The sequence below is a fragment of the Chenopodium quinoa genome, unplaced genomic scaffold (assembly GCF_001683475.1).
Source record: "Chenopodium quinoa cultivar QQ74 unplaced genomic scaffold, ASM168347v1, whole genome shotgun sequence".
In the NCBI taxonomy this organism is placed as follows: Eukaryota; Viridiplantae; Streptophyta; class Magnoliopsida; order Caryophyllales; family Amaranthaceae; genus Chenopodium; species Chenopodium quinoa.
Genome location: NW_018743292.1, coordinates 13,661,902 through 13,682,368, shown reverse-complemented (window position 1 = coordinate 13,682,368; position 20,467 = coordinate 13,661,902). Strand labels below are relative to the sequence as shown.

At 32.3% G+C, this 20,467-nt stretch overlaps 2 protein-coding genes across 2 annotated transcripts; both read left to right on the top strand.

Moving 5' to 3' along the window:
* The first annotated feature begins 420 nt into the window (after positions 1-420).
* Positions 421-5,860, top strand: LOC110737150 (probable pectinesterase 68). The gene is made up of 5 exons (XM_021917523.1): positions 421-861; positions 1,441-1,630; positions 1,763-1,969; positions 2,906-3,144; positions 5,397-5,860. Exons 1-5 carry the CDS (start codon positions 500-502, stop codon positions 5,551-5,553), a joined length of 1,155 nt encoding a protein of 384 aa, XP_021773215.1. The 5' UTR covers positions 421-499; the 3' UTR covers positions 5,554-5,860.
* Positions 5,861-7,376: 1,516 nt separating this feature from the next.
* Positions 7,377-18,581, top strand: LOC110737149 (charged multivesicular body protein 7-like). The gene is made up of 9 exons (XM_021917521.1): positions 7,377-7,774; positions 8,272-8,676; positions 8,786-8,845; positions 13,166-13,336; positions 13,495-13,680; positions 15,599-15,729; positions 17,066-17,234; positions 17,366-17,495; positions 17,636-18,581. Exons 2-9 carry the CDS (start codon positions 8,482-8,484, stop codon positions 17,896-17,898), a joined length of 1,305 nt encoding a protein of 434 aa, XP_021773213.1. The 5' UTR covers positions 7,377-7,774; positions 8,272-8,481; the 3' UTR covers positions 17,899-18,581.
* The last annotated feature ends 1,886 nt before the right edge of the window (positions 18,582-20,467 follow it).

Below are 20,467 nucleotides of genomic sequence, written 5' to 3'. Positions count from 1 at the left end.
TTTGATTTCATGTATGAAGGCAACGCAGCGCAAGCATCTACATAAATGTTCGTATACAATATATATATAATGGCGAACATTCCAATCCAAGTAAATCAAAAGAGAATGTTGTCAACTTTGTCTTTAAGCTTATTAATTTTACTGTAATTCATAAATAGTACAGTATTTAATTTCTAAATTTAATTTTCAAAGAAAGGGTAGTAAAAATTTCTTATGGTCCAATAAAAAAGGGCCAAATAAACGGCTACATATTTTTATTTCTCGACCCACTATATTTGTCTGTTACTCCGTATAATGGAGGGAAACATATTATATGTATGAGTTAAGTAAAATGACCGTTACATTGAATAATAACAATAGAGACAAATCTTGATATAAATAGTAACGCCCTTCATCTTATTTGATCCATTGTCAGAATTGAGTGAGCTGACAAAAAATCAAACCCAAGAAATAAGAAGAAATCCTACAATTTTTTTTTCTATTATTTTTGTCTAAAATTATGGCTTCTTTATTATCTTATTGTACTTTTATTGTTACATTATGGTACTTATTATTATCACTTGCTACCTTGCAGGTTGTTGTAGGATCTCGCCACCTCCACCACCACCATCATCATGGAAATGGTGGTGTTACCACGCCGCCATTTCCATCACAATCTCCGTCTCCATCTCCATCTTCATCACCGGTGTTCAACTACACGAGGGGCCATCACCGTTTGTGGGAATGGCCTCCTAGCTATCGACATATCACTGTCGATATTGGTGGTGGTGGAGATTATGTTTCCGTCCAAGCAGCCGTGGATGCTGTCCCGGATGATAACATGGTTAATGTCATCATTCATATTCGTCCTGGATTATACATGTAATGTGCTAATATTCTTTGCCCTCGTCTCTCACACTTTCTTACACTTGCAAGAAATAATGCTAGGTAGATGGTTCATGATTATTACATTTACCTTTAGCTATAATTGTATAAAAATTTCGTAATCAATGTATGTTTACGCATGTATAGTACATTAGTAACATACATAACCACCTCATCACATTTGTTGCATGTAGGAAATGTTATACTCGATCTCATTGTCTCTGCTTGTTCTTCATATATATATATATATATATCTTGTCTCTAAAACATACTTTAGTTTATTAAAGGAAAATTCCCTATTTTTCATAATGAGAAATGAAATTTGTTTCTCATGAGGGCATTTTCGTGAATAAATCAACAACTTTATCATTATTGTGGGCTTCACAATTGAATAAAGTTGTTGGTTTATTTACAAAAATGTCATATGAGAAACTAAGGCTCCCTCTTAATCAAATAAGAAGAATAAAAAAGAACGTGTAGTGGTAATTGTAATTGCAAATTATTTAGTACTTATACATTAGCATCAAGCCAATAGTAATATTAATGTTGAGGGTGAATTTGGATGATTGATTGCAGTGAAAAAGTAGAGGTACCAGCAACAAAGCCTTACATAACATTTCAAGGGGCGGGAAGAGACGTGACGGTGATCGAGTGGCATGATAGGGCATGTGATCCCGGCCCCGACGGAGCACAACTACGTACCTACCGCACGGCCTCGGTCACTGTCTTGGCTAATCATTTCTCCGCTAGAAACATTAGCTTCAAGGTTCGTACGTACATTCATCAAATGTTTTACTTCCTATGCGAGTAATACAACTAGCTATACGTCTACAAATAATGTAACATTATTTTTATTAGCTAATTAAATTGAAATGATGTATGTACAAATTAAATGTAGAACACCGCGCCAGCTCCACTACCGGGAATGGAGGGGTGGCAGGCGGCGGCTTTTAGGATATCCGGCGACAAGGCCTTCTTCACGGGTTGTGGATTTTATGGTCATCAGGACACTTTGTGTGACGATGCAGGTCGACATTACTTCAAGGATTGTTATATTGAGGGCTCTATTGATTTCATATTTGGCAATGGTCGTTCCATGTATAAGGTAAGCTCTTATTTAGCAACATTCTCAGTTTAATAATGTATGATGAATTGAAGAATAATGTTATCCACTTCTATAAATTCTTTATTTTACTCCTACTAGTACATTTAAAATCTATTTTCTGTATTATAAGGGGTTAAGCAGTCTGCATTCTTCAGTGCATGGGTTAATTATTAGTTTATAATCACATATTACAAAATGTTTATACTATTTTAGGTAATGATCTTCACATGCATGAATGTTTCATTACATTGTTAATTAATTAATCTGCACTCCCTCTAATTTTTATTAAATGTCGCAATCCACTAAGCGCGTATGCTGCTAATATATAACTTTGACGAATAATATATTTAATTATTAATAAGTCTGAATTATAAAAATTTAATATTTGAAAATTACATATTGAGCTGATTTCTACAAGTATTAACATGATTATATGTTTCCTTATGTATAATTCACTAACATTAGTCAAAGTGGTACGTGACAAGTGCAAAAAATCAAAATGGGATACTTTTAAAAATACTAAGTGTAATATATATTAGTGGGTGCAATCATGCTAGCACTAACATATAGTATCCTATTAAAAGGTGGGAGTCCGATTTTTATAGTCACCTACATATATAGAATACTCCCACCATCCCTTTTGATTGTCGCCTCATAGAGCAAAGTTCCGTTTCTTAAGGATTAGGCAACATAATTGGGCATGAGTCAGTATTTTAGTGCGGACTATTGAGTTTGTGAGAGCAAAAACTTACTAGGTATGGGGCAATCTCAAAGATTATCCCAAAATGAAGTATAGGACGACAATAGAAAGGAGTGTAGCTAATATTATTTAGGATGTTCGGAAAAAAGTTAATCTATATGTAAATTAATATGGATCGATGTAATAATGGTTAATCATGATTGGATTTCCTAATACGTAGTTTATTTGTTATTCAGGATTGTGAAATACACTCAACGGCAACAAGGTTTGGGTCGATAGCAGCACAATTCAGGACATCACGAGAAGAGAAGACAGGGTTTGCATTCGTAAATTGTAGGGTGACAGGAAGTGGACCAATCTATGTGGGCCGAGCAATGAGCCAATACTCTCGAATTGTCTATTCTTATACTTATTTCGATGACATCGTTGCTCATGGTGGATGGGACGATTGGGACCATAAAAACGAGAAGAACAAGTAAGTACCTCCTTAACACGGTAACACAAAATCACCATCATATATATTTGAATGGTGTTTTTCAAGTTTCAAGTGGTTTTTATGTATTGCATATGCCTTCTTAAATCTACCAAGTGTTGCCCTATTTTTTTCCCCCCTAATATAATCTTATTAACATCGACTTTCACCTCTTTAATTAATCAAAATGCATCAATCGGGAATTGCAACCATTGTCACGAGTTTTACCATTTCTTAGGTGAAACAATTTATATTAATACTGGATGAAATCCGTGTGATGTACGGTTTATTTGTATTTTTTCAAATAAAATATTTTACTAAATATATATTTATCTAATAAACTTTGTGATATTCGCTTGCGTAGTACTTGAATTTTTTTTTATTATAAATTGACTTATTAACTTTTTTTTTCTTTCTCATATTTAGATAAAATTCGTAATATAAATAGACAATATTTTATTTTACAAAGTTTCGTATGTGGCTAGTCACACCGTATGGTCGGAATTACTTGGTCAAGAGTTACTTGGTTGATCAGGAGTTACTCAATCGATCAGGGTTATTTGGTCAGTGTTTGGGTGTGTCTCATTCGGCCACACGATATGACCAGCTACACAAAAAGCGCGCTGATTTTATTTTTATAATTAATATAAATTTTTTGATCTAAAATAAATTGCATTTTTTTTTCCATTGGCTAAAGTATAACAGTTTCCTATGTAACGCTCTAAAATTAATCTTACGTGGCATAATCTTATTGTAGCGTTTTAAAATTTTAAATCTTACGTGGCGCTTTTATTATAAACCTATGTAGCGCTTTGAAAAAAAACTAATCTTACGTGGCATAATCTGATTGTAACGTTTTAAAAATATTAGTCCTAATTGGCACTCTAATAATTTTTTAAAAAATAAAATCCTAGATGGCGCTCTAAAGACTTGGAAAAAAACTCCCCTATATATATATATTAGATTAGATTAGGCTGTGATATTAGCCTTTAAAAGCATCTCTAATGACAAGCTAATTGTCATATTAGCTTGCTTTTTACCTTCTTCTTAATTTGTACCCCAATAGTTAACTACTAAATAATCAGCTAGTAATTTTAATAGTCTTTTCAAGCATTAGCTATTAGCTTGAGATTTGTAAGTATTGCAAGCAAGGTCCTACCTTGAGTATTCACAACTATTGAAGATGCTTTAATAAGTATTGAAATCACAAAGTTAGTCATCACTATAATGCCTTAGAGAACTTTTGCACAGATTTTATCTACCGTGGACAATAAAATTGTGTTTAACACATCGATTGAAATGGAGTTGTAACTAATTGATTAGGGAGTTGAAATCTCTAAAATAACATTTTCGATTATTAAAAATAAAGAAAATAAATTAAATGGAAATTTTAAGTAACCCATTCAAAAAAAAAAAAAAAAAATAAAGAAGAAGAAAAAAAAGAAGGTAACATTTTAATTTAACCCCTTAAATTTCTTCACAAGGTGCTTGTCAAACAACTATAAAATTTAAAGTGATTAAAAATTGGGCCTGTTATAAACTACGAAGTACTTGAAATAGGTTGAAGTACTTGAAATAGGTTGCCAAATCAATAACTATATAATCTTTAAGGAAGTTATAATATTTAAGGAAGTTATTTAAGGAAGTTATAATATTTAAGGAAGTTATATAATATTTAAGGAAGTTATTTTAAAAAAAATGTTTGTTTTTGTCAACTATATAAATTGCATAATATTTAAGGAAGTTATATAATATTTAAGGAAGTTATTTAAGGAAGTTATATAATATTTAAGGAAGTTATTTAAGGAAGTTATATAATATTTAAGGAAGTTATTTAAGGAAGTTATAAATTGCATAATATTTAAGGAAGTTATTTAAGGAAGTTATAATATTTAAGGAAGTTATTTAAGGAAGTTATAATATTTAAGGAAGTTATTTAAAAAAAAAATGTTTGTTTTTGTCAACTATATAAATGAGCAATCATATTTACCATTTTTATGTTGATACTCAATTAATTGCGGAATAATAAGGAAACATATAATCTTTTTCAAGAAGATGTATTTGGTGGAATATTTTTTAAGAATATGATCCTGATCAAATATTTCATGTTACTTCAATTTTGTTCAAGATATTAAACAATTTTTAAAATTTTATGCTATAAATAAATTAATCTGTCAAAATTAATTAAAATAACGTAACGTGCATGACACGGAACCTAACCTAGTAGTCTAATATGATAGAGTTTTATGTTGCAGGACTGCATTTTTTGGAGTATACAAGTGTTGGGGTCCAGGAGCAGCAGCAGTTAGTGGTACCTCATGGGCAAGAGAACTGGACTATGATACAGCCCATCCCTTCCTTGCTAAGAGCTTTGTCAATGGCAGACATTGGATTGCAAATTCTGATGCCTAATAGCCTAATACTAGAAATAAGCATCACTATTTCTCATCAACCACTTAAAAGTATACATATACATATACCAAAAATAGCTAGCATTATACTAGTATAAGATATTATTTGATTCAATTTCTCTTATATATAAAAAAAATTACATGAATTCTTTACATAGACAATAAGTATATGATATTGTACTCCACGAGCTCATTCAAAAATTATATATTGTACATTTTTACACTAGATGTGACATTGTAAGATATACTTCCTCCGTTCTTTTTTTATCGCATCACTTACTACTTTAGGAAGTTTACTTATTATTGCATCATTTCCTTTTTAGGATAAAAAATATCTATGTCCACACTGCAAATACCCAACATACCCTTACTTTGTCACACTTATTTTTTATTTTATCTTACATTACATGGACTATTTTGTATTTTTACGTTTCTCTCTCTTACTTTTTCCCACTACCAAATTTTGCCTCCAAAACCCCTATGATGCAATAAAAAAAAAACGGAGGAAGTATATAATACAAGTACCTTTTTTTTCTTATTCAAAATTTAAATAATACATAGTATTGATAGTAATATGTATATATATACTTTGTAATTAATTTGTCATAGTGTTTTACATATAATGTACTTTATAAAGCTTAGCTGGTGGAATAGTGATATTGTTACCCACCTTAAATTCTTGTATTTTAGTAATCAATCAAATTTCATGGAATTCATTTAGTTCCCTCTCCTTTATCTTGCGAGTCTCCCTAATACCTTTTTTTTTTTTTTTTTTTTTTTTTTACAAAAGTACATTTCATAATTTTGAAAATGATAGATATATAGATCATTTATTTTGAAAATGATAAATATGTATATCTTTTTTTCAAATTACAATGACCTTGGTCTGAATTTTTTTTTTTAAAGAGCGGCAATGATTGTTCAAGTGAGCACACTCACCGATTCCTTATGCCGGTGAGTTAATACTAGAGCTAGCTTACACGCATGCTAGATTATCAAGTTGGATTAATAGCTTGCCAATGTGTAAATTGCGTGTAAGTTCTAGGCCATGAACCAAAGCCAGGACCTCGGCCCTGCTGAAGCTTGTAGAAAAGGCTGAGACAATGCAAAGAAGCCCAGGTGAGCATGAATAATAGCCTCCCCACCCTCACCTGTTGGACCAGGGACTCCTTTTACAGCACCGTCAATGAGGGCATACCAACTCTCCGGGGCTAGTTCCTTTTGCAGTATTGTTAGTCTTGAATGACTTAGCCAATCAACACGCTGCACGATTGCCTTCCGATTAATTTGTGATATCAATTCATTAAAATCAATAACATAATACTAAAAGCGAATCTGACATGACACTTGTCATGTTCTGATTAAATAATTTCCTGCCACTTTCACTTTCTTTTTTTTTTTTTTTTTTTTTTTCAAATCTTCATGCATATTAATTGATATATCATATAATATCTAACTTTCAATTTGGCAACTATATTCTAAGTATATTTTATATGCATTCAATGAAAATATTTTAACATAAAACATGCCAACAAAATAGGAACATATGGAGTATATAAGTACATTGCACAGGTTGGGTTATAAATGAATAACATAAAATTTCATTCTTATATAAATTCCTATAATCATGAAATTTGTGGTTTTTTTAAATGTTTAACGATCAATACGAGTAACTTTTGATATCAATATAACATAAAATTCAAGTTAGTTTTCTTTTAAGAGAAATTCAAGTATTTGTTTCAATTAAAAATATTGATTTTTTATTTAAAAAAAATTATTGCTAAATTAACATAGTAATTCATAATTAGGTTAAGTAACACGGGATTTAAACTAGTTTTACCTTAAACTTAAATATAAAAAACCAATTTAACAAATTTGAACAAATTATTTTTTATTTTTTTTTTGTTGAAGAATTGAACAAATTAATTTTATTTCAGTAAGTATTAATCAAAATAATAATAATAATAATAATAATAAACAAAAAGTCCATCCTTGTTCATCTCTATACTCTTTAAAAAAAATAAAAATAAAAAATAAAAAAATACTCGCACCTCGGTAGCCGGCCACCACCACAACTCGCTGTTCGGCCACACCTTCCACCACTTCATGGGCTTTGGACTTCTCAATCATACAATTCACTTAACCTTTGCTTCTAATTCTAGGGTTTCCTCCAAAAAAATTCCTCTCCATTACAAATTCTCAATCATTTTGGTTCAATCAAAGTATGATTCTCTCTTTCTTTGCATTTATCTATTAATTTAATTGCTTTCTACTCCATGATCATCAATTTTAATTGCTTTCGTTTTTCGAATTTTGATGTCACTATCTCTTGTATTGTAATTATGTTTTGTTGATTATGTGCAAAATTCTAGGGTTCTTGTATATTCTCTACTTCATGTTTATCTTTTTCTTACATATATTCTTAATTGTTAACTATAATTCTATGTAAATGTCGTTGTTTTTGATGTTATGAATAGTTTAATTTAAATTTATGAGCAATTCTCATCCCCTGTTTCCCTCGGCAACAATGATTATGGTGCATTGGTTGATTTTCGAAATTGCAGTTTTTCAACATAATTATAGTGAATTTGTACGTATTATTAGATAATTTGATGGAAAATAATGTTATTATGATTTGTATTGATAATAATTTAGGGAGGAATTTCACTTTGTGTTTATATCTTAGCGTTTCCTAAAATTTGCATTGCTTTTGCGTCAGCATACCGAGTTACCGACTGTTCGTACGACAAAAAGTCTGTTCTTTGCTGGGCCTTTTTAATTGGAGTAGTGTTTTTGGAAATGGCTAAGGAAGCAAGTGATAGACTGATTTTGCCAGTATTGTGTGTTAAGGTCCTGTCACTGATATGCTGAAACACAGTCATGCAACTTAAGTGTGAGTGCTGTCGTCCTTGTTGTAGTTGAATTGTAAATGACGAAGGAACTAGATGTAGTTGAATTCATTAGGGTGCAAATCCCAGATTGGGATGATGATGTCAAGGCTACTGCTCGGTACAAGGCTTTTAGCGGCCAAAGGTCTGACTGGGAGCCTCAATTTCATTTTTGGAGAGACTTGATTATAAAGATTGCTTGTCAATTCAACCTTCTGTTTCTCTCCCCTTCTCAGGTATCCCTTTTCCTCATTTGGGGATTTATTTTAGTAACTTCTTCATTGCCAACATAATTACTTCCTTAGTACTAATATCTTCTCCTTCCTCTGAATTCATGGTATCAAGATGAAGAATAGCTGGTTCAATAGGGGAGGGTTGTCACCTTTATGCCTAGATGATGTTCTGGTAAGTTTCATTTACTTGCCCCTGATTACATTATTCATAAGCGGTTTTTTTTCCTGGGAGGATAGGTCATGGGTGTGTGTGTGGGGGGGGGGGGGGAGGGGGGGAGTCGATTCATTTTCAGATTGTGGAAGTAATTTAGAGATTGATTAATTTCAGCCAGGGCTGTATGTGCAAGTCTCTCCATTATCAACTTCTAATCATGACGGTTTGGCGTCGCTCGCATTTTTTTCTTGAAATTCCGTATTTACCCCTCGTATATAAATACTCACAACACTTACAATACATTTCACGCTCGATAAACTTAAAAATCTGAATTTTTTTAAAAAAAAAAACAGAAAATTCACAAAAATAACTAATATTAACTAATAATACTAATACTAATTACTCAAATTATCACAAAAATAATAATAATCACAATAAAAATTATAATTATCATACAAAATTACATTAATAAATTTGATTAATTAATTTTAAAAAAAATCGTTTTGATTAATTAATCAATAAAAAAAAAACAAAAACAAAATTATTGGACATCCGCCTAAAAAAACTGGATCCTCCATGGTGGATCCGCCTAAAATTTCCGAATCCACCATCCCGCCTAGAATTTCCGGATCTTCCATCAGAAATTTTAGGCGAATCCACCATGGAGGATCCAAATTTTTTAGGCGGATGTACACTTTTCAAAAAAAAAATAAAATTCCGAGGACTTACAAAATCCTCCGATGATGCCTCCGGTGTACGATTGTTGTCGTCATCCATCGTCTTAAACCCGTCGCTAAAGCTTAATAAGTTTTTTTTTAAAAAAAAAATCGGATTTTTAGTGGTGGGCTCGGGAATTTTGGGTTGGATGTCGTGGGGTTGGATGTGGTGGGCTCGGGAATTTTTTTAACCAAGTGGTGCATCGAATGTGCTCGGAAATAATATTAAAATGCTCGGGAATCTTTTAACCAAGTGGTGGAGCCTTATATGGTCCAAGTTATTTGAAGGGCAGTATGGTCCTTTCATGTCAAAATAGGAGCGACGCCTGGTAAATTGGGAGTGACGTTTAGCAGTTCACTTTTTATATTAAAACATTTGAGGGCAGTGATAGGAATGTATAAATTAGAAATACTTTTCAATCTATAACAATATGGTTTGTGATGGAATCTTGCATGATCTGCCGCTTTTTCTAGTAATTACAATTAATATGATAAAGTATATAGATTAATCGCAGGCTTCAAGCTTTTGATTGAGATGGTCTTTTAACATAGTATTAGAGCCTATGTGGCACGAAGGTCACGAGATCAAATCTCATCCACCCCTCTTTTAAAGTTAATTTTTTTTTTTTTTTTTTTTTTTTTTTTTTTTTGCGTTGGGTATAAGGTGGCTCATTTTACATCCAAATTTCAAGAGGGGGCATGATAGAGTGTATAAACTAATCTTAGGCTTCAACAATCAATTTAAACTTTTGGTTGAGATGGTTCTTTAACCTAATATCTGTGTATACTAATTTTATTATATATGCTTCAATAAAGTCCATCAATACATACTTCCTTCATTTTTTTAGTTGACACCATTTGATTTTTACACTATTCACAAACTACACTTTTACTAGGTTTTGTGATTTATCGCTACGATAAAACCTAGTCAAGTGGATCTTGTTTGAATCATCTCAATGTATACATTATTAACATCCACTTTTTATAAGTTTTTAATATCGAGAATTGGAGATATTAATTGGTAAAATAGTGCGTTGGTAAGCTTGATAAAAGAAAGGTGTCAACTAAATAAAAACAGGCTAGTATATATCAAAGAACGAAAGCAAAGCTAAGGTGTAAGAATTTTTTTTTTATAAGAACAACGTTTTATTTATGAAGGAATAAAACAAACTTAGGCGCAATCTCACATATATAACATTATTTCTAAGGCATTTTTCCTATGCCTCAAGACAACAACACTTGAAAACTCAAAAGTACATTGTAAAAACGGAAAAAGGACACACACCACATACATGCTTACAAGAGAATTTAAAGGACATCGTCCGCAAAAAAGAAAGATTTCATTGGAATTGGATGAGCAAGAACAGATGCAACTTTGTCCTTAAGAGTTTGGTTAACATGTGTGTAACCATCATCATAACCCATGTACATTACATTAGCAGAACGAGCTAAGTTGAGAATCCGAGTAAGTATTGGCTTTGGAATCACATAAGGTTGGAGCATTGCTTGATTAATAACTTTCCAAGCATCCTCAACTTCTTCTTTTAACTTCTCATTTGCTTCCTCCTCTAACAACCCATGCTTCTCCATCAAGCATTGCACAGCTGACGCGAGATGCTTCCTCTGTTGCTCAAACTGCTCCAAAGCCCCAATTCAAAAACGAACACAATTGTTACGGTAGCAAATCACTAGGGTTTACCTCATAGTATGTATAAAATTGTACTAATACTGAGTATGTTGTTTAAATTAAGCTCTACCTCAGTTTCTTTTTATTTGCAACACTGGTGTATTTTATGCGAGGCATAAAAATTCAGTTATTGCAAATAAAAAGAAGCTGAGGTAGTAATTGTTATAGATGGTATGTACCTTGTGGCCACCTATGTCATTCATGAGTCTTATGATTGTAGATGCAGCTTTTATGATATCAGGCATAGGATTTTGACATGCCCATTCAAATACTTCCTTCGATGCAATCTCTCCCATGCCAAGTAATGAGGCAACTATTCCATGAGGGTATGGAGAGGTCACCAGGGCAATCTTCTTCATATACTCATAATATGTAGGAACATATTTTTCATGGCACCATCTTACCTCTTGAATATAGGCTTTGGATAAAGTTTTCATCTGAATTAGATAAAAGAAAAAATCCATAATGAGATCTTGGCTTACTCGCAGATCATCATAGGCTAAAATCACTCTTCCGTCATTTGTAATATGTATCGTCCTTTTGACTTATTCAAATAAATAATAAAAATAAAGTAGATGGAAATTAATATCTGAATTGACTAAACTTTGACCTACTATATGTACATTATTTTATAAGGAAAAAACCCCTATCAAATAATGTCTTATTAATTTTGTATTATTTAATGTGTAATTTTCAAATATGTAATTTTCATAATGTTTTTCACCACAAAATTAAAAATATATAGTGATAAAGATCCGCAAATAAGAGATTAGGTCTGCTATGATTTTATTTTGGTACCGAAATAAGGTGAGAAAAAATAAAATTAGAAGATAATTTGATCTTTGAAGAATGCATGGTGGACCTGATCTCTTGTATAATTGACAAAAGATGATCTTCCTTCTTTGGCAAGATCTTCCTCAGCTTCTTCACAAGCTTCAACCATAGCATAATATGACCACTTTACGTGCTCCGGGAGTTCTTCCATGCAACTTTTGCTCCATGGCCTGAATTTTAATTATACATTATACTCTTAATAATTATTGCAAATGTGGTTTAAATGCCTAATCTTAAATAGTAAAATTAAGTTCACCTTCTTCGAGAAGAAGATCAAAGTTGGTAAGTTGTTAATCATTGAAACTTAATTACAATGACTTAATATCATGGTGAGACAAATTGAGCAACACTTTATGCGGGGTTTAAAAATTTCAAACCTTTGAAATGCTTCAGTGAGAAGTTCAAGCTCTTCGATAGTTCCATATGCATCATACGTATCGTCTAATAACGATGTTGACTTAAAAAAATTTCGGTACACTTTCCGAGCAAATGAAAATTGGGGTTCATAGTAGGCTCCTAAAATCCAAAAATATGCCTCTGTCGACCTGTCTCTACTGAATGATACATTCAAATGTAGTCCTTTCCACCATCTGTGTTATTCAAATATCAAGAATTTACATATACGTTAATAGATAGATACTCACTCCATCCCATATATATTTGTATAGTTTGGCTGTGGTGTAATGTTTTGAACGGATTTCCCCTTGTTGCAACATTTATTAGTTATTATAACATAATTTGGGATTTTTATTTATTCTTTTATTTTTTTTATGTTTTTATTTTTTATAAATTTTGTATACAACTTTATGCATTGCTCAATGTTAAGCTTGTTATTAATTATATGCTGGCTCAACTCTTACTGACTCCATCATAAGAGTAGACCCCTAGACTAGTTCTCCCTCCTTTTTTAGGTTGGCTCCTCACTGTTCTAGGTGTTGCCCAACCTTTTTATAATTCCCTTTGGTTTGAAAATTATAATTTCGCGTACTATTTTGTGATGTTCAAACAATTTGTCAAATTTCTTAAATCAGTTTAATTTTGGTAATATCTTTGTATTTTATAACATATCTAGCCTTACATCATTTTTGTTTGAATTTTCAGCTTGAAATGTACAAAGCTGGTGATGTTTTGCGAACTACTGACCTTGGAGATCCAACCAGTGGACGACTATCTCAGCTGCTGAAAAAATATATTCATTTCCCCATTGCCTTTAGAACATTAAATTCAAGTGATATTCTCAATGATCGTCTCATTCTTCGAGTGATGCTGGAGGTTTGTGTGCAGTCTACTATATCATAGATTAATTGTTTTTCAGTTACCATGAACCTTATGTTATGACTTATGACCAATTCATACGAATAATATTTCTAATACTAGTGTTTATATGGAGTGTGGAACCAATCCTTTTCCGGAACCTTTTTGGGTGTTAGGATAAAGCTACTGAGGTCATAAAAGCATTATCAGAAACTCACTGGACATCTTCATGCATCATAACAATGAGGAAGTTTGGAAGTCTATTTAGGGAGCACAGTGAAGCATATGCAGTGTTAAGCTACATGTCTGGACTTGGAAAAGCAAGATATCTTTCAGTCAAAAGAAATGGAGAGTTGATAGAGGTATGTTCTCAAATTATCTCACTTGCAGCTCAAACTTTCAATGTATACTTGAAATTTTTTGTTTTCCCATTATAATCACACATTGAAACTGGATAGAACTAGTGCCCTTGCAGTAGATGTCATTGGTAGTGATAATCTCATAAGAAATGATAGCTATGAAACTTTTAAGGGATAAAACATTTTCATTAATTCAGGTATGGTACCACAACACGGTTCAGATTGTGTGTTGTCTTACACAATAGGCATTGCTCATGCTAAAATTGTTCTTTGCAATTGATCATAGATAAGGAATTCAGGGGTCAGGATAGGAAAACATTTTTATTGTTACTGGTGAGAATTTAGAGGAAGGAATTCAGGGGTCAGGACAGGAAAACATTTTTTTATTGTTTCTGGTGAGGATTCAGAGGAGAGTTTATTAAGGAAGATTCCTTAAGAAACTATGAATAAGATCAAAGATCACATGGGTGCAAATCCCTCTAATTTTAATTTAAATTCTGATTTCCAAAATAATTAAGGAAATATTTGCATGATTTTTTCCTACTATTGCTAGTCTTGTCATAATAATCCCAACTTTGATCAATCTAGAAATATCTAGAATAATTGTGTTTTTTTTTTTTTTAAAAAAAAAAAAAAACTTATATGGAGGGGGGTGCCTTCTCCAAATAATGCCAAGTGGTAACTTGATAAACCGATTATAAAATTTTGTACCAAGTTAGTGCCCAACTGAGCTCCATCCTTACCCATCCTAGCCACCTTTGCCCCCCACCCCACCCTTACGGCCTTATCACCTTCCTCTCTAATATGCCTCTTGTCCAACATCAGTTTGAACACATATTATTGCATAGAGTTTTAGGAGATAAGTTGTGGTTGGGTTATTTGTTGCTATTTAAACAGCATAGTAATGTGATAAGAGTGAGTGGAGGTATTTGTATGATTTTTTTAATTGAAAAGTAGGAGATATTGGAATCTTAGCATGTATTGAAGTTTATTATTGGAGTTGATCAGTGACTTAGTTTATTATTGGAGTTGATCAGTGACTTTGTTTAATGGCTTGACCTATAAATATGGAACTCAGGGGTTGGTTTGATTGGGGGAGGAGAATGAGAGACAGGTCTTTGGGTAGCTCGTTTAAAGGAATTAAGTTTAGATAAATTCTGGTTGCTAATCATTAAGTGCCACGTGGTCTCTATGGCATACTACATGGTTTATGTAGAGTTTCGATTATTATGGGAATAGTGAAAGTATTGGGATTGTTCTAGTAAAATTTCCAATTCATTATCTAATCCATTGTAAATCTAATCACTTCTCCATATCCAATACAAAGCGAATGTTGGTTATGAGCTTGTGACAAAGAGATATTACAAGAGGTGAGAAACAAGAGAGGGTTAATTGAAATAAGATTGGAAGTAGGAGGTATTTTCATTTGGCCATGGTTGCAAAGCTTTGATGATAAGCATTTAATTAGAGAGATTAGCTAGTAAACAATTTTTGGCTGTTGGGTGGGTCACAAGCTAGTCTTTGCTTTGTTCGTTTACTAGCAAGTATTGGGTCATTGCTTTGGGGAAGTTGTGAGAAGGGAGATATGTATTGGTAGCTTTAATTTTTTATTTTTAATTTTTCTTTCTTATTACTTCCTTGGGGTTTTGTATTGGGGAAAACTAGGCAAACTAGCTAGTTTTGTAAAAATATTGGCATCTTTTAAAACTAGGCAAACTACTTTGTCATTAATAAAATTTTCAGGGTAGATCACCTAAGGGCTAAGGTTCCTTGTTAGAAGTGTTTTTGTAATAGTGCTTTGGTTCCAACTGTTTTTCCAGATCATTTATTTGGCAATGGTAAATATCTTTTTTCTTGTTTGCTTTGGTGCAAGTTGCTTTATAATGAAGAAAGTGAATTGATGTGCTTATTCCTGTTACAGGGTGTAAAAGTGTCTCTCTCTTCTGCCACTGCATCTAGTATTCCAAGTACAGATTCAGCTATTTTGCAATTGGTTTGGACCCTGGAAGAGCTTCAGAAACAACTTGTTGTCATTGATGAACAGTATGAAAGGTATTACTCTGATACTCTATCTGCGTGAGCTTGATGAATTTCAGCTTCTTGTGCTAGCCTTTTGTGGGTGTGGTTTAATTGGCTATCATTTTGTCAACCTATCTTGAACGGATTATTGCATAGTTGTCACCTTACTTTGTTTGGGATATATACCAATATCTACTTCCTATTATGTTGAAGGGATTATTCCGTAACTAGTGATTGATGTTTAATGCCTATGATTGCTTTGGATATTCCTGGCTATTCCGTATAACTTGTGCATGTCATAAATCTTCAAAGTTTTTTTTTAGTTTTTTAGGTCCTCGTTAAAGTTTTTGGACGTTATCCTCTATCTTTGTTTTGCTTCTTAATCTGCTTTTCTTAGATGTGATAAAAGATTGTTTTATTAATTTCCCTGCAGTTTTTCTCTAATTTTTTTCTTTTGTTATTCTATATTGTGATTGTGGTTGACTGGTTCTCATAAGATAAAAGCATCTGCAACTTTAAAATATCCAGTTTTTTGCCATTCACGCTTAGTCCCCCAGTTTCAAGAAATTCATCCAAAAAGCTGGAAATAATGGGTTTGGAGATTTAGGGCTCTTGGAATAATAATCAATGGTTTCCCCTGGTTGTGGATATAGACAAGGAATGAAAAGAGCTTTTTGGTTACTTTAAGTGAAGGAATAGAATTTTAGGCTAAAGAGTGGAAACAATTATGGGATATATTTTAATTATCCTATGAATAGTTCAAAGGGAGATTGAAATCATAGTCCTCTTTAATTTCTTAGTCTTAAATTTAAAACAGAGGAATCCCCTTTATATTAAGAGTGATTTTGGTGGTATTGATGGGGCTGTAGACATGTGCTTGAATACTGGTGGTTACTGGTTATGTTGCTTTTGTGGAGAGATTTGCATGCGAGTTGGCGGAGTAACGGTTGCTCCAGATGTAGTTATAATATGGTTATTGGGTAGGCAGTGGAAGTGGAGCAGTGATCAGGATTATTTTCCCCAAATATATTAGGCAGAGGGGAGAAAAGGAATGAAAAAAAAAAATTGTAAAGGAAAACTCACAGAAAGGAGACGGCTTTAGATCTTCAACTATCCTTGTCCAAACAACCCTTAATATTTTGAATGAACTTTTTCAAATGTGCATTAATACAATGTTTGCCCTAGAAACTTTTGTTTAAGCTAGAGTACTCAATAACATTGAAGCCAAAATGGATGTGGCTTGATCTTTATGTCTGAAGAGTGGCCATTTTATCTTTGCCTTGGATCTAAAATTTTGTTCATAAATTTTTCAAATGCATTCTTGTTCAGACCACAATTTTTTTAATCCTTCAGTGATTTTCACTTACAGATCCAGAAAATCTACTTTAGCTGCATTGGGAACTGGAGACAAGAAATTAGCTCTGAGGATTGCAAGGCAATTGAAGCTAGCTTCTGAGAGTAGAGAAAAACTCACACCATTCATCAACAGAGTGGAGGAAGTACTCCGAGCTATTACAGATGCAGAATCTGCAAATAAGGTCCTTTTTATTTACTTTGTCAATTTTTAGGTGACTGAAGTTTGGAACTCACTTCAATCATACGAAGTATATGAGTGATTATGATATTGTCCTTTTCAGTTGAATGAGATATGTCTTATCTTTTATGTCAGGTGTCTGAAGCTATCCAGCTTGGTGCTTGGGCTCTCAAGGAGAACAGAGTGGAAGTTGAAAAAGTTCAATTGTGTCTGCAAGAACTTGATGACTTCAAGGATTCTCAAGAAAACATCCACAATATCCTAGGTGACTGGATAACTGAACTCCTAAAAATTGAATATTATTCTAATAATGGTCTTTATGAGTGACTGATAGTAAGATTGTGAGTAGTTACTAGGACATATTGTCAATTATGCTTATTCTAGATCTGATGTCTCTTGTTTCAGAATCAACATCATATACAGCTGTGGAGGATGAAGATATCGAGGAGGAGCTAAAGAAGCTTGAGTCACAAATTAGAGATGAAAACCTTGAGGTTTCTACATCTAAATCTGAGGATGATGCAATAAGAAATCCAGGGGTTTCAGTTACCCCAGATTCATTGTGTGCTGCCATTGTAGATCTTAAGCTTGAAAGTCAGACTGAAGACCCTATTGACAGTTCAGGAACCTCAAGGAACCATACAAGTCATCAGCTTGAAGCTGCATAGCTGAAGTTGATTAATGCTGAATCCTTGACGTAACCTGAGTTCCTTTTTACTGCTGTATATAGTGTGTGTATCCCTCTTAAGATTTTTCAAACTCAATATGACTATACCTGTAAAAAAAAAAAAGGGTGCAACCCCAAATAACCACTGAGGTTTAAGACCATCATCTACAGCAGGTCCTTGCAGAATATATCTCCATAGCCTGCACATTTATTATATTTATATGATGATAATCTTCCGTGTAGCCTTAAACCTTGACCTGAAGTGGTTGAGTGTTTCGCCATTTGTGTTACTGTTGGGATGAGATTCAAGCATAAGCATTAAGGAGTTAAGATTGTAATACGATCACAGTTTATTGAAGTTGTTTCCTCTTGTTATGTAATTTTAGTTCTCTGGTAATCTACTATTGGACTGGTCTTCTGTGGTTGCAAGTTTACTGAACAGGTTTGGTAATTCTTAGATTGCTTACCACATTTTCTCACCCTTTTCTGATGTTGTTGCTGAAAGATGTACATTGAAGACTGTGAAAAGATTAAGCGGGATAATCTTTAAGAACGGGGAATATAAAGTTAATTTTTCGTTGTCTCTGTCCAATGTCCTTGTTTTATTAACTTGTAGTCTTGTTGAGTACAATAGAACAAGTAATGTACTCATTCTATTCTTCAATAACTGTGTAGTACTCGTTATTTTTGGTGTTATGTGTAATACTTGGAACTTTGGATTTACCAATTTACACTCCAGCTGAAGTTTTGAATAAACTATAGTTTCTCGAGGAAGTATAAATGCAGTATTGATCTGTATTTGCAAATGTATAATAAATAATAAAATAATGTGAAAGCACATGGAAGAAAGAGGTAGGTCGGTGGATCCACTTATTTTTTTTAATTAGATTACCATCATGTGATGGAGATTACATTTTTTTTTTCTTCTGAATAAACATTCTAATTGTACCATTGGAAACTTATACTACATCTGTTTCTTATTATTTGCAATGATTTGACATATGTCTAATCGAGTAATCGTTGCAAATACTATATATGCATACTCTCTCTTTGTTTTAATAAATGTTACATTTATAGTTTTAGGCAATTTAATTAACTTAAATAAAATAAAGGATAATTGGAGTAGTTGGGGCATTTAAAAATTGTAAAAGAAAGATAGGGAGGTTAATAGTGTTTTGAAAAGTAATGATGTGAGAGGAAAGAAATAATAATAAAAAAAATAGTAGTGAGTTTGGGTAGGGTTATAAAAAAGAAAAAGATATAATAACAAATACACTTCCTTTTTAATATTATATTATTATATAATATTAAAATATAATATTAAAAAGGAAGTGTAACACTTATTAAAACACGGACACATTTGATAAGTGTAACACTTATGAAAACACGAAGGGAGTACATTTAGTGCCACTGAACAGTGGTTGATCAAGGATTTTACGGATGGTAGGTCATCAATTCACCACACACCGTCCTTCAACGACATACGGAGTATTAATCAATAATAATGCATAATTTACAAAAATAAAAATCAATACTTGTATTTCACAAAGATTTATTCTCTAAATATCACCACCTTCATTCCTTTTTATTAAAATTTCATCAAAAATGAGCAAAAAAAATATATAATTGGGTGCACTTTGAATCAGGCCGGGTGTATTTAAAAAGCTATCTCTTTATTTGATATTATACAAAATCAGAGATAAAGATGGAAGTATATTATATATCATTTTTTATGAAAGATATTATTGGGTGTACTTTGTATCCAGGTGTAAAATAAGAATCAATCTCTTCAATTTGATATTATGCAAAATTAGATATAAACTTGGATTTATCATATACCATTTTTTATAAACGGAAACAAAAATAAATGAAGGGGAACGTCCAATAATGCACAGTACATGACGAAAAGAATATTAAGGAACCGAGAAAACACATAGTCTAACCAATTAAACAATCTGATTTTGTCAAACTAGTAGATAATTACATATACTCCGTATAAATTAGATTAAACAATCCAATTTATAATTAATCTATATTTTTATTGATAGTAATTAATCTTAAACATCATTTTTTTCATCAAATAAATTATACTTTCATTTTTTTTAAAATTAATAGTGGGTCCCGTGACCCACCATGCACCAAAATAGCTCTGTCAATGCCACTGAATACATATATAGTACCACTAAATATTCAATTGTAACATTTTATAATCCAATGATACTACTCTAATTTAGGATATGCATTTATCCATGCATAAATTTAATTACGTAAATGCCCCTTGTTATGCACTAGCAAATGCATTGTTAAACTCCCTTTGAAACGCCTAATAGTTTCTCTACTGTTGAAAATCAATCTTGCCATCTTGGGAGTCTGGGCAGCAACTAACCAAATGGTTTACTCCATAGTCCATACAATTGATGTGATGCAGAGTAATTGTTTTAGTTGCTATTATGCTTGTGTATAGAGTTGGTAATCTCTACTAGTTATTGATATCATTTGATAGCGTGATAGTCTTTATTCAAATATGATCATTAGCTAGCAGTCAAATAGCATTCCAGAAGAATATGTAA